The 16719-nt window shown below is 44.5% G+C and overlaps 2 protein-coding genes across 6 annotated transcripts in view; both read right to left on the bottom strand.

Annotated features, from left to right (window-relative positions):
- Positions 1-9194, bottom strand: part of CKAP5 (cytoskeleton associated protein 5) — a 52972-nt gene extending 43778 nt beyond the window's left edge. For 2 of the 4 annotated variants that reach the window (XM_056492619.1, XM_056492620.1), the window contains exon 1: positions 9054-9141. The gene's annotated coding sequence lies outside the window, so the exon portion shown is untranslated. Of the gene's footprint in view, positions 1-9053 lie in introns of all 4 variants that reach the window. The other 2 variants (XM_056492618.1, XM_056492621.1) reach the window with 2 other exon arrangements.
- Positions 9195-10676: 1482 nt separating this feature from the next.
- The window catches only part of LRP4 (LDL receptor related protein 4), an 81275-nt gene continuing 75232 nt past the window's right edge, over positions 10677-16719 (bottom strand). For both annotated transcript variants that reach the window (XM_056492616.1, XM_056492617.1), the window contains exons 36-38: positions 16448-16535; positions 15780-15921; positions 10677-14029 (exon numbers count right to left, since the gene is read on the bottom strand). In XM_056492616.1, the coding sequence (XP_056348591.1) occupies positions 13694-14029; positions 15780-15921; positions 16448-16535 (566 nt within the window). In that variant the 3' untranslated portion in view covers positions 10677-13693. The remainder of the gene's footprint in view (positions 14030-15779; positions 15922-16447; positions 16536-16719) is intronic.

Here is a 16719-nt window from a genome sequence, read left to right as displayed (position 1 = left end):
ACTTACTGTACAACTAACCTGACCGCTCAGAAAATAATGAGAGAACATGTCTGATGCAGAGAGGTCAGCAAAATGAAAATAGCAGCAGTCGTAGAAAGGGCTCCCAGTGTTATTTATAAGCACAAAAATCAAACCAGAGAGGGAGTAACACATTTCAACACAGCAGTCTGAATTCACAGACCAAGCCAAAAACTCTATAACCCAGCCATACACAACAATTTATGGGCACATAAGTGCACACACTAGCAGAATGCTTCTAACAGAAATTCAGCCTATACCAGCAAAGCTGTATACTCTACCCTACAAGGTATTTCACCTAATACTCAGAGGTTCTTTGCAGAAAATTAATCCCTTGAATCTAGGGGTGTATTTTCATTCACATAAATTAATATAAGCAAGTTCTTCAAAGCCTTCTGTCAGCCACACAACACTAACACAAACAGCTAACTCAATAGCAAAACTAGGCTAGCAACAGCATACAGTAAAAAACATTTTTTATTCCTTCCTGGATTAGTTGGAAGATACTTAAGCAACAACACAACCTCCCAATAATTTAAAAAGAAAAACCATAAGAAACAACTCCAAAAGCCCTGTCACCAATACAAAGCCCCACAGCAACTTACACTAAGCTTGCCTTAAATATTTACAAGTTCCTATGGATGTTAATACTGTTCTCATTACAATTGCATAAACCATTAATTTGCCCAATGGCAATAAAACAAGAGTCAATGTCAGAACACAAACTGACTACATACATAAAAAAGTGTATCCAAATGGTTTGTCCTTCTCATTTCCTTTCTCATCAAAACAAATAACAATATGGCTATTTTCTCTTGACGCTAGCACAGTGGTACCAAGTGTGCTTCTAAAGAAAAAAAAAAATTAGGGAGGGCCAAAGAACTGTAAACCACTGAGAATGAAAAGATCTGTTCTTTATGTAAGACTCAAAGTACTCAGAAGTGAGGTTACCTAAAATGCATTCTACTGTTAATTCTGCTTCACTATCTTTTTTAATGTTCAACTTACAAAAAAACAAAACAAACCCCCTCAGTCACAGCATGCCTCCATGTCAGTAATCGACAAAAGAATACTCTGAATTAAAATTCACAATGACAATCGAACTCAAAGGCCATTCCAATCCCAAACAATCATACAAGGTCAAAAGGGCAAGTGAGTTACTGTATCCAAACCCCATGTGCTTTCATCTGTTTAAAACTCCTGCTTATGTTTTCTCTGTCCCAACCTCTCATTTGCTCTCTTAACCCTCCTTCAGCCTACTGAGATAATGAAATAGAAATCAACAGGCTCCTAACTCAAACCCAATGCATTTTACCTATTAAAAAAAAAAAAAAAAAAAAAAAAAAAAAAAAAATCAACCAAACAAAAAACTCCAAACCCACTAAAAACCAAAAACCAAACATGAACTCCAAAACAACACAAAAAGCACACCCCACACCCAAAAGCAAGTGGCACATGGCAAATACAGAAGTGTGGGGTTAAACATACCTAACTCTATGAAGATTACTTCTCTCCAAAAGCAAGAAATGAGACTGGATTCACATGAAAAGCTTTCCAAACGACCCACCTAGCAATGGATGCAGGCATGCCCTATAGTGAACACAATTTCCAGCAGTAAAATTCCCCATCCCTCAAGATAGTTCTCCAGCCAAGTGCCATCAGCAAAGACAGCTTTGCCAGTATAAACTGAGCTTGCATTAGGAATATCTTCCTCTGAATGAACCAATATAGAAATAAAGGAGTACTTCCTCAGTGTGGATGCAGACAACATAAATAGATGCAGTGGTCTCTTCCCAAAGTCACATACAGCTTTGCAAAGAACAAGCAGAGTGAACTTCATAGAAAATTAGGCAGCTCTGATTCTTAATCCAAAACTTGAAACTAATTCAAGCTATTGCCACTGTGTAGTTTTTTGCTGAAGGACACATAAGGAACCAATACAAGGACAATAGTTATTCTGAACAAATGGGAAGAAAGCATGAACACACCTGCCAGCAACAGAAATGCCAGGATAAAATTTTGGCACCTGTAGTAGACATCTACATGGTTTTTTTAAGGAAACTGACAAAAGTATGAACTTCCTACTTCAACAATAAAAAGAAACATTTATTTCTCTCCAGAGATTTGTTCTGCCAAGGAAAAAAGCCTTACTCTAAGAATCTTCAATCGAGTACTACAAACCTCGATTTAGTTCAAACCGTAAAGTTGACAGCAACTCTATTATAAACGCTTGTCTATTACCAGACTGATACTGATTTACAATTATTTTTATCCTTATACATATACAATAGCTCACTGCCACAAAGTACAGCCTCTTGCTTCCACACTAGCAACACATGACAGAATCTAGAACTTCCCTTCCCAGATCACAATGTACTTAACTTGGGGAGATCACACATAAGAGAGACAGCAAAGGGAGCTGAATGACCATGAAACAGTGTTTCACCTATTTTTTTCAGTCTGGACAACTCAGTTCCCCCACTATTTTGTCATTAACATCTACAATCAATACTTCAATTACAAAATGGGTTAAGTTGCCTTCTGCACTGAATCCAGCATCTAAAAATAGTAATAAAATTATACTCCCCCCAGTAATTTACAAATCCCTTTAGAACAGAATTTCTCAGAAAGTATTCCATGGTCCCAGAGGGAAAAAACACCCAGTTTTTCTAGCTTTATCACTGCTCATGTCTGTCCTAATGCAAAGATTTCGTACTGTCTACATCTTGCATTTACCAGAATAGAAGACGGTTGTTTCTCTTTTCAATTAAGTCACTGGGTTCTCTGTGATCATAGAGTATCCCACATTTGACAAAAATGTTTTCCTTAAAAGCTTCTTTGCAAAGACATTTAAGACTCAAGTCATTACTTTTCAATATCCAAATAGCAAGTGGCCTCATTATACGATAGCACAGCTAAATTCTGTTATTACTAGTGAATTTGCAGCAATGAAGTGTCTGACCTACATACATTTTTTTGTTGCTACAACTTGGAACAAACAGAATTAAGTCTTTTAGTAACAACATCCATTTTGGTAAAATCCAGAAAACAAGATCTATGAAGCAACTGAACTGTCAAAGTAAGTTTTGAGAGAGACATTTGTCATAAAAGTGGTCAATGCATCATTTCCAAAGGCAAGTCACCCGAGAAATCTGTAGTGGAGATGAATAACAAACCTTTCCTGACAGTTCTTGGCGGGGCAAGTTTATATTACGGAACAGCAAGAAAATGAAGACCATCAAGGAAAGAACAGGACCTTCTGAAGGGAGATAACACAAATGCAGCAGGAGTGTAAAGCATTTATTTACAAGGCAGCACAAATGCAAGAATTTAAAACGTAAAAGTGAGAATTCCCAAATGAATATACATAAGTTTGGGAAACAAATTAAAAGACCATTAACACATAAAACACATTAAAAGATCATGAGAAAGCATGAAAACATCAAAGTTTGGATTCACCATGCACTACTCTGAACAGCTCCTACTCAACTTCTAAATAAATGCTTATCCAGCTACAATTTGGAGAGCTGAACTGCATTAATCACATAGCTTATAGTATTGGGTACTGCTAAGGAAGTCTTTACATCATTAACATCCTAAAATGGGATTTCTTTTGAAGCATACATTCATCACCTATCACTGTATTTTATTGTGAAGTGTCAGCTTTCAGACCATTTTCTTCAGAAGATGTACAATGGCAAACTAGGAAGCCATTTTATGCTAAACAAAACCAGCTGTTTATTGATACTGATTGTCTTTCTCCCTACTCACTCACACCTACTGAATATTACTGTTCCACAAGAACATAATCAAATATTTTCATATTTTGAAATATTCTCAAAAACATTACTCAAGAATAAGTTCTGAGAAATTAAGACAGGTCTTTCTAAAGGAAAAATCAATTTTAAATGTTCCTATACAGTGGGGCACAAATTTGGAGAGTATGTAGTTGGATGTCACATTTCAGATAAAACTATACTTCTTGGCAGATCTCCTTTAGTGCAGCCACAGTTTTCCCAGCAGAAGTAATTATTTGTTTGTTTGTTTATTTCTTTAATGGCAGTTTTGGGTCAAATTTGCTCTTTGGCTCTGAAATGACAATGTTTCACTCTCTTAGAAGTTTAGCGCAACACGGGTTTTTTTGTATTGGCCAGCCAAACCTTCCCAGTAGAAACAACATTAAATAGCTCAGAAAGAAAGTTGAAAACTCAAGTAATCATAACACAGCAGACAACAAAAATTTTATGGAATTTTAAAGGCTGGCATTTTCAATTGATAGACGGAGTTGCAAGATACACAGACTCTTGATGAAAAAAATAGAAATACTTCAGAATAATAAAAAGAAAAAGGAGAAAAGCATGCTAAAGGGAAGCTACTGCTTCAGCAGTAATGAAACGGCATTCAAGAACAAACAGCATTAAATTCTCTCTTGCTTGCTCTAACTTGTATGTCCTAACTCACCTCAGTGAAATTTTAAGAGCACAAGTGACAAGCTATTGGTAAGATACATAAATACTTAATTTCTCTGGGAAAAAACATTTTAATACGTGGCCTATGAAAGTGACCAGGGCCATTCTTTTCCATTCATCTGAAAGTGAGAGACAATGCAAAATAAACTGACCTTCTGTTACAGCTTAAGATGAAAAGCAATTTGTGACTGCATGGGTAAGCCTGGAGTGAAGCCAGTCTTAGAGAGTCGAGAAGGGCAAAAGGGAAAAGGGTAACACACAGGCAAGTGCACTGGCATGCACTGACATAATTCTAAGGGTGGACAGTTGAGAGTGAAAGGTGTCAGTGGGACACTGCTTGTAAGTTGGAAAGCCCCCCATCCCTCAAGAGGTTTTACAAAGCTCAGGCATGAAAAGGCTCATGTGATGTTCTTTAAAAGGACGGCCTGAACTGCTGATGAAGGAAAGCTCCCGCGGAGACATCACTAGCTCCCTCCTTCTCCAAGGGAAGCTCCCTCCAGCACGGCTTCCCTTCTGCAACTAGCGGCGCCCCCGCCATCCCCAACACCTTCCAGAAGTGCACCCCCTCCACTTCTGCCCGCAGCCCCAGATGCGTCCCCGCAGCCCGGCGACGTTTCCCGTTCCGTCTGGCGGCAGGCCGCGGCCGGGCACAGCGAGCAGGCCGCCCGCCCGCCCGCCCGGCATTGTCTGCGCACGCCGCCCCCGCCCCACGGCCGGGCCAGGCCCGGCCCTGCCACCGCCGCCTCGCACCGCCCGCGGCTCGGCTGGGCCCGGCCAGACACTCACCCTGACAGCTCCGGGCCGGCTCCCGGCGGCAGCGGGCGGGCACCGCGGGCGGGCCGGGACCAGCCCCTCCCCGCCGCGGGCGGGGCTCGGGGCGCCGCGGCCGCACCTGGGCGGGAGCCGGCCCACGCCGGGGCCAGACAAAGGCGGGCAGGGCAGGGCAGGGCAGCGCCCGCCGCGCCGCGCTGACCCCGCAGCAGCCCCGGGCGCATCGCGCTCCCTTCCCGCCGACGCCGAGCAGCCCCCGCGGGGCCGGGCGAGCGGCAGCGGCGCTGCCCGGCCCTGCCGGCGGCTGCGGTGCCGCCTCTCGGCAAGGAAGGGGCCGCCGGGCCGGCGAACAGTGACCAGCTTGGCCCGCCAGGCCTGCTGTCTTCATGACTCATACCTCGAACGCCCATAGCCGTCAGAACAATTACTACTCTAACAGAGGGAGCTGCGCTCATAGCCGAGCATGCAGCAGACATTAACCCAGGCCACCAATCATCCAGCAATCCCTAATTGAAGGAGGGAGCGGTTCTCAAACCCGACAGGAGGAACAAGGCCAGCCGTGGGGAAGGAGAAACAGTGCCTTCCAATGGAGCTACGAACGAAGAGCCTGGCACCATACCATCCCCGCATTTCATGCTGCTGCGAGATGTGTAATGACAGCATTCTGGTGGAGCTGATTCATCAGCAATCTCTCTAGCCCATCGTCTGACATTTTGAGATGCCTTTTCTCTGGTGACAATAGCAACTGAAGAAGCTGGTATCATTTGCTTCCTCCTCAGAAGAGCATCAAGCCATGTGATGTAAAGCTGTATTTCTCCAGCCATCTTTTTAGCTAGCTGAAGAAAGAAGCCTCTTCCAGGCACCGCCAGCACCAACCACGCTTTCCATTGAATAACTGTCCAAGTTACTTTTCCTTCCACCTCACTCTACCCCGTGCAACAGGAAGGCACGAACACACACAGCAGCTTCTGCTTTTCAACTTCTGACATTTACAGCAATCGAGCTATCACAGTCAACCCCAGACAATGCACAAGTGCTCAGGTCAAGAGACTCTTTTATTCAAACAAGCCAGAGCAACACTGCCTGGCGCAAGGCAATACTTAGTCTAAACAAAAGGGTACAAGGCTTTTCAATGTCACTTCAGGACTCCACCCATATAACATGAACCACTGGGAACAGTCTACAACAAAGAATCAGCAAAGCAACACCGTATTAGACTTGGACTATGTTGTCCTGAACCAACCACTCTGCTGCAGATGCAAATGGCTTTAATGCCATCCTTCTCTAGCAGAGACTTGACAAACCATTTACATTAACTAGTTTACAAACAAATTAGCAATACAAGTTTATACATTTCTTTTATAAGCCATATAAGGACAGCTGCTAGTAGCGTGGAACAGAGGAAAGACAGGAACGGGGAAAAAGGGAAACAGATGAACACTGACCATGATTTTGAAAACCTTAATTAAAGGTTTGCAAGCATTTACATCTCTCAAGCGTCCTTCCAGTCATGCATCCTACACAACAAAATCCTCCAAATAAGATAATTAAGATAGTTATCTCTATTCCACAAAACATGCAGAGCAGTTTCTAATTGGATGTACTATTCAAGGTATGTATAAGTGATGCATAAGAAGGGGCAAACAGAAGTGCTGCAGATGACAGGTAGCAAAAGAAAAATATAAAAAAAGGATTGACTGAAGGAACGTACAACATGCTAAATACTTTTCAGCTATAAATTTATCACACAGTGAAACAACTTATAACATTCTACTGAAATTCAGGTTTTCTGCATTGACTATTAAATAGAAACAAGATCTCCCCATTTTTGCAGACACTGGTATGAGAGAACAGACCCACTGTGGCAGAGGCCCAGCTTACATAACTGGCCCGTACAAGAGGAAGGACAATAGCCAGCATGAAAGTTAAGTCCAACAAAATACAAGTCCTCTGTGTACAAGAACCAAGAATCATGTTCTATCACCATGCATTCCCTTTTTCCCATTAGAATATCAAGGGAGAAACCTTCCATCAATACAGATCTAAAACAGACTGAATAACTCCCATACTTCTAAAATTCAAATTTCTTTTCAAGATGTCACAATCTTTTCCTATAGCAGGTCCCATAGTTAATGTGCACAACTTTGTCTTTTTGAGAATTACTTTCAATACATCTGCAACCATTTGTTCAGAAACAGTCTGCTGTACCTAAATGCCATTTGCCAGTGATTCTGCTTTGATAAATCACTCTCTCAATGTTGTGCATAAGGCTTAACCCTATCACAATTTTTGAAGTAGAAAAAAACCCAAATGGTGAATCTGTAAGCTCAATATGGGGGGAAGCTACCAAAACAGCAAAGTTTAAAGAAAGCCAAGCCTATGGCAAGAAAATCAAACCAAATTCTAAATATTGCACAATCAGCTGATCTCATGTTGGACACCAAGGAGTCAAAACTGTACAGGCAATTTGAACTCAATCATTCTACCTTCAGAGGTGAACCTTTCTCAAAGTTTTAATAACAGACTTCCATGAAAAGACTTTTAGAATACTCTAATATTCGAGACTCCATGGATTCTGAAGTAAGCAGCTTCAGAGTTTCAAACTAATAGATTAATTGAAAGCCTATAGCAACACTTTCTTTAATACACAAGTAACACATTAGGAACAGCTCCCATTGCTGGTAGCTCAACATCCCAATAACTACTCATCTCACCTGCAAAAGGCAGCTTGAACTGCACTGCTGTTCAGCAGAAAAAGCAAACACTAAAATCAGCAAAAACCTCAGAATAATCAGATAGATGATATACAACAAATATAGAGCAGTTAGAAAACTGTAACACATATGATTTTTTAAAAAATTTTATTGTTAGAACAGAATCCTAGTTTGCTTAAGGCAAACAGAAGTATCATTCCTCAGCCTCTGTCATCTGATCCAAAAACTTCGGGTCTCCCACTGACAGAGGGAAATCCTGGAGGAAAATCCTATGCACACCAACCTGAAAACTATTGTCTTTGCAAGAATCATAAGACTGTCTGATTCAGAAACATAATCAAATGAAATGCGGGAAAAGTGTATGCGCAGAAACATGGGACACACACGTCTATCCAGCCCTTCCTCGCATATACTAGAGGGGATTCAACAGGAAACATCTCCTGGTGAGGGACTCTGGTAACCATTTGCACCCAACAACAGAGCTACAATAGATGAGCTCGCGCCTTTGGTTTTAAGGCTACAATCAGCCCATTTTCCTTAGGGCATTCTAGAGGGGGAACCGATCCTGAACGCAGCCTCAGGGGGCAGACAGAAGGCGCTCGGTCCGCATTTCCCTTAAGGGCTGCCCGGTTCCCCCGCCGGCCGCAGTTTCCCGGCCGCCTCCCACGGAACGCCCCCAGCAGCAGCAGCAGCAGCGGCCCCGGCCCCACAACGGACGGAGGCGGCCGCAGCGGAGCCGCCGAGCCCGCGGCCCCCACCGGCCGCATCGCGCCCCGCTTGGCGGGCGGCCTGAGCGAGCGGCACCTCCGCAGCGCGGCGCGGCACAGGCCGCGGCCTCTCGCCGCTCCCAGCCGCAATCCTCACGCCGCCGGGCTCTGCGAATGGATGCCGGCGCAGCCCGTGGGCCCGGCCATCCCCGCAGGGAGATGTCGCGCCGCTGGGACTGCGCCTCCACACGGTCCCCGGGAGAAACGGGGCGGCTCGGGCCTAGAGACGGAGGAAGGCCTAGCCACCCTCCCACGGGCGCGGACGGGAAAGCGAGCGGGGCCCACGGAGAAGGGACAAGGACAGAGGGTCTCACCTGGGCCCGGTGGGTCGGGCCGGGGACGGTCCGGCGGCTGCTCGGCGGGGTTTGAAATCGCCAGCACCGCCCGCACCTCCCAGTGTCCGCCGCGCCCATTGGCCGCCGCCGGCCCCGCCCGCGCAAGCGCCCGCGCCCCTTATTGGCCCGTTTGAATCCGGCAGGCGCGGCGCGTGCTCTGCGCGCGCTCCCGAGACGGCGGCACGGCCGCGGGAGCGCGCCCCCGCTCGGGAAGCAGCGAGCCGTGCCCGTCCGCTCCCGGCCGCCACCGGGACCCCGGGGACGGTGCGGGACGGAACTCTGCGGCCGGAGCAGCGCCTGGCGAGGGGTGCTGGTGCTAAGGCAGGCCGCGGAGCCTTTGGCAAAGGGCTAAAGCCTCTCAGAGCTGATGGATTCGGCTTTGGGGAAGATCCCGTTACAGAGGAACGGGCCTTCTCTTGCCTATCGTCAGCGAGTTTGCAAAAGCAGCAACTCAAGAAACGACTGAGAGGGGACCTCTTCAATGCCTATCAGTATCTGAAGGGAAGGTGTCTGAGGATGGAGCCAGGCTCTGCTCGGTGGTGCCAAGCAATAGGACAAGAGGAAACGGGCAGAAACTGATGCACAGGAAATTCCACATGAATAGGAAGAACCTCTATACTGCGCACCCAGAGAACTTGTGGAATCTTCCTCCCTGGAAATGACGGGATCCACCTGGACACAGTCCTGTGCCATATGCTCTGGGGTGACCCTGCTTGTTCAGGGAGGTTGGCTCAGGTGACCCACAGTGTCCTCTCCACTCTGACCTGTTCTGTGAATTGTTTTTGGAGCACAGTGTGTTTTTCCCTCCTTTGTTTCTTCACTACAGCTTTAAAAATTGAAGGAAAAAAATTTGTGGGTAATCAGAATAGAAGACAAGGGACAGCAGAGTGCCATACACTCAACTGCAATTAATCTACACTGCCCTCCTCACCACACCATGCAAGCATCATCAGTTTTTTTAAAGTCAGGACATTTTTTCATGACCTGACTGAAATGGCTTCCGCACTGCGTTTCAATTGTGAAATGAGCAGAGATAGTTATTTTAAATGTTTTAGGTAGTTCTTTCATCAGAAAGGGACAGAATGTGTTACAAGATTGGCACCAGTACTGCAATGTGTTATTAGTGGATGTTTCATTCATTACTCAGCCTTTTGCACTATTTAAATTCTTGGTTATATAAAAAGGCGACAGAAACTTAAACAAAACCCCCTACAGAAAGAAAAAGCAGCTCTTCTTCAGAGCTTTATTTTCCACTTGGCAGGGGCTTGATATCTCTACAGTCCTAATACATGCCAAAATGAACAGCCCTTTCTGCTGTTGCCATGTTTAAGAGGGGGAAAAAAAGTAAGGTGGGGCAGAGTGAGAGATATTACGTGTGTGAAGGAATCTGCAAAAGTGAGGGTAGATATTGAGCCCTTGAGTCAAAATCATAGGGGTATAGTGTGTGCTACCATCAGATTTCTAAGAACCCATATCTGTTCCTACATTCTTGCTCCTCTCAAATGAAGCAAAGTTGAGGTTCTGTCTGTACAGGTTTGGGAGTTCCCCATTCAAAGGAGAGTCCAAATAACATGCATGATTCACAACCAAAAGCCAGGCAGAGTGGTTAAGAAAAGCTAAATTTATATTAAATTATCATCAACCCCTAAAATATTGAACACAGTGGTTAAATAACTCCAGAAAATCCAATGTCTCCAGTGAGTAACGTTAAAACCATTACACAGGAACACACGGAAATCACTGACGTTAGCTCAGGACAGACAGGAGAGAGGTTTGCTTTTTACATAGTAAATCAGTGCTCAAGAGATCATCCTCCAGTAGCCTTTCTACATTCTTAACATCCTAAGTGCAACGAGGGTCTTCTCTTCCCCAGAATGGGGAACCATGATGCATCCCCAGGCAAGCATCTCACTGGGGCTGTCTCTAGGAAAAAGACATAAATTTCTGCCCACCTCACTGGTGGAGGAGGCTGTGTGACATTTTATTGCTCCTTTTCACCATAATCATTTGAGGGAGGGAGCAGAGAGCAGTTATGAATGGTTGTTAGGCTGGAGTGCGCAGGGCCTCTCCTAAGAAGCAGCAGAGAATATTGATCAAGGTGGAGATCACAGACACCATGAGTTGTTGAAAAGACTGACTCTGTTTTTCCTTTCCACTCCACACTTGCAGACACTCCAGACTTGGACAGCAAGTACTCTGACAGGCTGACTTAATCTTAAGTGACAGGTCTGGGCAGATGTTTCCCTTCACCCCTGTCCCACCTCAGGATTTTGGTGCATGGTCACATAAGCTATTGGGAAAAAAAAACCAACAATCCATTCCAAAACCCAAAGAAATCCTGCTCTCCTACAAGTCAGAGCCTTCCTCCCCAACTTCCCCAATCCCAGCCTTGATGCCCCTGCCCCTACACATGGTTTCTGAATAAATTGATTCTTCTGCCTACACTTGAGCCCTCTGGTGCTGTCCCTGCATGAAATGGCTTAGATGGGCATGATCCATGTCAGTGATATGCACCCCTTTCTCAGCTCCCAGTCGAGTCCACACCTCAATTCAAAAGTGCCTCTGCCCAAAAAAATCAATGCTTCCAAGGCTGGAGTCAAACAAATAAATAATTAAATAAAAATCTAATAAAAAAAAAAAAGGATAAAAATAAATCCCTCTGGGAGTAGGGAAGAGTCCCACATTTACACAGGGAAATCCAAGCCTTAGCTCCAGTTCATTTTCCACAGGAATATACACCAGTCAGCCCAATGGTGCAGTTAGGGACAGAGTCTCAAGCCACCTAGCCAGGTCAAAGCTGCAATCTTCCCCTATCTACAAAGCTATTTCTGCTGTGAAAAGTACAGGCAAACCACTAGCAACTGTTGTGTTTTTCAGGGGTATTGGGCAGGCCTGTTAGTATATAAACAAGGTTTGAGCAGAGTAGGACGATTCTCCTTTTTAATCAGCTGAAAAAAATACTGCATGGGAGATGGACCCTCCCCCTACCTCTGAACCATACCCCAGTGTATAATTTGCTCTCTTTACACCATGGGTGGGAATGTACTTGACCTCTTTCCAGGTGATAAAAGAGGTTACAAAGTTTGCAGTGAGAAATTTTTCAATGGGAGGTTCTGCTTCCGAGGATCTGGCTTAATGCTTAATATTTTACCATGTGATTTGAGGGGTTAATATAAATTTCATTTTTGAAGTGTCAAGCAATATTTTCTCCTTTTTCTTTTTGAACAAACAGATGACAAGAGAATATGAAGAGGTGGCAATAGTCCTTGGGAGTCCTTGGACCCAGATCCAAATGCTGCTGGGTTTTGGCTGCAAGGGTGGGATGACATTCCCTAAAGGGTAGGAGTCTTGGAGGCCAGAGAACAACTGAAGCTCATGCAGCTGATGGGAAAAATTATTTGGCAAGGAGAGCTATTTAGTAGTAACAGAAGAACTTAAAGTGCAATTCTATCTGATAAACAACTACTTAAAATGGCCCTTGCAGCTCTCTGATTATTGTCTCTCATTCTAGGTCAAATGGGCTCAGCCTAGGAATAAAGCAGTTCCTAACTGTCAGCACTGAGCACTCCCATGGGAAAGAGTTGACCTAGGAATTCTCTCTTTTCCCTTATTATGGTAATCAAAGGTCCTAAAGGCCAAAATAATTGGGACCTTGCAGAATTGGGACTAGTGGGGACCTAGCAAATTTTTCTTTTCTTTTTTTATATATCAGTTATGCAAAGATCAGTAAAATTTAGGTCTTGCTGAGATCCATTTGCTCCCATTAGCTCTGTAGAACTAAGTAAAATACCAATCTCTTCTTGTCTCAAGTTCAGCACTCAGACTCCAGTACCCACAGGGTACTGAACGGTTCTGAAAGGGCCATTTGCTGACTCTTGTTTTTCCAGAGTAGAAACATATTTTAAAAGGAAAGGGGAGAACAGGAACAGTGTCCACTGCCAGCAACAGACACAGTGCTCCAATCTGAGCATTTCTTAAAGTTTTTAGTAGCAGATAAGAAAGTAAGCAGTGATAGTCTCATGAAGTGAGTCTTGGCAACTGTCGTTACCCTCTTTATGCCCTCACAAGATGACCTGATGCTGTGTCAGTGTCCTCTTGAGCCCCAAAGTATATCCCATCTACACCCATCTCTCTCATGTCAGAGACCCCTCAACACAAAGCCTCAAAGAGTGCTGCTAGTGCTGGAATGACACGGGGTACTTCTGTGACCAGGAGCCAGCAATGAGGCAGCTCTGCTCTCTTCATGGGCATTGACCGTGAGCTGGATGGCACAGGACTTGCAGGTTGCCAGGGAACAGAGACTCCGAACCAGATTCAGGCCAGACGAGTCACTGCAGTAGTTAATGTGGCAGCTTCCAGGAAAAGGGAACATATAAATAAACCACAGACAGTGAAAATGAGTCAAAAGGGTCTCTGGGTTCCAACCAACCCACCCATCCTCCTTCTCCAACCACAACAACACAGTTGCCCAAGCTCCACGCTAAAAGGCAGTCCAAGTCTCAGGCCCCTTGCAAGAGAGGCTGGTCTCTGTGCCCTTCCATGCCAGGCAGGCAGTCCTGTCTTTTTTGTGCAGAGCAGAGGGTAGGGAGGGTACGACTGTTTCCAAAGTCACGTGTACTTTAGACCTCGCTCTCTGTGGAGGGCTTGCGTTGGTGTTTCCAGCCTGTGTCCGGCAGTGAGCCCCGCCGCTCAGGAGTGGCTGCTGCTGTGTTAACACTGCTGCATTCAGACTGTTCTTCCTGTAGCAGCTGCTCAGTTTCGGTGTCATCCAGTGAACCAGAGCTAGCCTGGATAGAGACCGTATCTGTCTTCATGCAGACGTGGTCCCGCAGGATCCCTCCACGGGAGCTCCGAATCTGCTTCAGGTCATCCCATTCGGAATCATCACTGGATAAAAGGCATATTCCCTCCACAATCTTGATCTTCTCCTTAGTGTAGCTGTGGTCAGGACCAGTCTAGGGAGAAGACAGATGAATTAAAAAATATGTCCACGGAAAAATATGGCAAAGAGCAGTGCAGAGCTGGAATGAAGACAGTGAAGCAGACAAAAAGCTGGACCTCCATGTAAACAGCCACTGGCTTTAACTACCACAATGACAGAACCCATTTTAAGCTTCCTTTAGTTCTTTAACACTCCCAGTGAGTCCTCCCTGCAGGGGCTCTCATTCCAAACTCCATGATTCTTCAGTGGAAGGGGAATGAGGATAAGGCTGCTCCTCTCATTCAACTATACCATATTCCCTGACAGAAGAGAGTAAGAGCTCTAAGTCTTTAAAATGAAGGAAAAAAAAAACCCCACCAAACAAAATGGAAAGCAGAAACAGACAGAAAACCTCATGGTAAAAGTAGGCAGGAGATCAATTCTAGGTTTGCATATCTTTACATTTAGAGTCATTCTAGATTCACCTTTCAGCAAAACACAGCTGTAATACCACTGTTGAGTCCAAGCCTCACAGTGACACAGGGCAAGGAGATTATAGGGAAACAATGAAAATGATCAGAGGCTAAAGGGACCACACTGAGATTAAAGTAGTGAAATCTAACTTGGCTTACTGACAAATAAGGAGCATCTGATCTACCCCTGAGGAGAAAGTGCAGAGGGTAGGGAAATATACATCTGTGTATATAAAAGAGCACCAGAATTAAGAGAAAAGTGGAAAGGATTTAGATTCCCAGATAAATAATCCTGATTTATCCTTAACAGATGAGGCTAAAATGGCTGGAAGATTTGGGGAATCTATTGGATAGTACCTTTGGAAATCAGTAAGGGAAAACTCTCCCCTGTGTAAGTCTGTGATCTCTGCCAGAGGAACTAGGTGATCTAACAGATAATCACAAATAGTCCTAACAGAAATTGCCTTTTTAAAATATAACTGAGTATGAGTAGCCAAAGCCCAGACCAAAGAATCTGCCACAGAAAATTACTTACACGTTCTTGACAGACTAGAGCTAGTTTAAGGACATAAAAGCGGGGTGGGGAAAACCAAGAAAGAGCAATTAGTATTGACAGCTTGAGCCACACAACAGAGTTTGAGTGAGGGAGGCAGGATCAAACACACAGAGCAGTGATACCTGACATGAGGATGTGGACGGAAATCAGAAGAGGGAAGATGAGAAGCTATCTGAGTGATAAGAAAGCTTCTGAGGAGAAAAGAGAGGAGAAACTAAGCACTGCAAGGTATCTTTTAAACTCTCTCCATGTGGCACAAAGTATGGACCTCTGAAGAGCCTTTAAAATGCTGTATTTAATAAGGGCTCTATTTTTTTTCCTTATCCCACCCCTCCCAGGTCGTGCACAGCCAGGAGCCACATTCTTGTTACTAAACCCTTTCTGGCTGCCTGATTCCCCTGATCACTGTCCAAAGCAACCTTGGTGCAACAGTCACCAAGCGGGACATGTATCCAAGGAAGACAATTCCAATTGGCTCATGCACTTTTGAGGGCCAGTACCCAATGCAAATGAAATACAAAACATTGTGGGAGTGGGTAAGAAGCAGAGAACTAAAGACAGGTCAAATTCACTACAGCTCACTGAGGAAGATCACTGATGCTGATCACCATAGCAGTCTGAACAGCTCACTGAAGCTATCCCTCCTACGTCCTAGAAGTAAATGCTCAAAAGCTGCAATCTTTCCACATAGTGAGGTCTGTAATACTCAACAGCAGCTTGAATTGTGCTCCCATGTCCTTAGCAGCAGCTCTTACCTCTTTCTTGTAGCACAGCTGGTTGTACATGGTTGGTTTGGGAATCGATTCAATCTTCACCTCCTGGGTAGACGTTCGATATGAAGGATTACTGTAGGTTAGGTTCCCCAAGCCAGGGTCCGTAAACTTGGACTTATTATGCCTAGAGGGAGAGAGCTGTCAGAAAAGTCACAGAAATCTACTGCCAGGACCCAAAGTTCCTGTGCTCAGCAAATGGATGGCTCCAGTCATCTCTACTGTCCCTCAAAGAGAGAATCCTGGCTTCACCTGGCTCTTCAGCTACAAGTCCATTTACTAGCTACCAGTACAACAAGGCACTATCATGTAACCACAAAAGCTATCATGGCAGTAATTGGTGAAGTTACCTGTCAGAAAGCATATGAGCTCACACACTTACTGAGATGCAAATTATCTCATATCCCTGTCCATAACTCATAAGCTTTCTGCAGAAAATTTAGCCAATAAGGTTTCAAATAGTAGAACCGCATGACCAACACTTTAGAGGCACAGGACTCAAACCTTGCAAATAAAATCATCAAGCACTCCTTCCAATGGAGGAAAAAAGGACATAAATGACAATAAAGAAAGATTTAGTGCTTTCAGGGACTTTCTTCTCCTACAACCCAAGAATTTACAATTGGCTAGGAGAGGGAAAATAGATCACTTACCTATATATAATTAAAGCAGCAATAAGCAACAAAATAAACAAGATGCTGAGAAGACCTCCAATAATGTAGCTGACGTGCAGTCCTTCTCCTGAAAGTGAATACCAAGGGTAATTTATGCAATCATTTTATATTTCACTGGATAATACTGACTTTGGGTGGGGCTTTACCCATACATAATTAGATAAACTAAAATGTCAGCACATTAAGGTTTAGCAGAGGATTTTGTTTGGCTTCATATGAAACAAACACATGGTAAACTTTCTTCCCACCTA

The sequence above is a fragment of the Oenanthe melanoleuca genome, chromosome 5, assembly GCF_029582105.1.
Source record: "Oenanthe melanoleuca isolate GR-GAL-2019-014 chromosome 5, OMel1.0, whole genome shotgun sequence".
Taxonomy (NCBI): Eukaryota; Metazoa; Chordata; class Aves; order Passeriformes; family Muscicapidae; genus Oenanthe; species Oenanthe melanoleuca.
The sequence above is the reverse complement of the archived record's forward strand: the minus strand, read 5'-3'. Positions and strand labels throughout refer to the sequence as shown.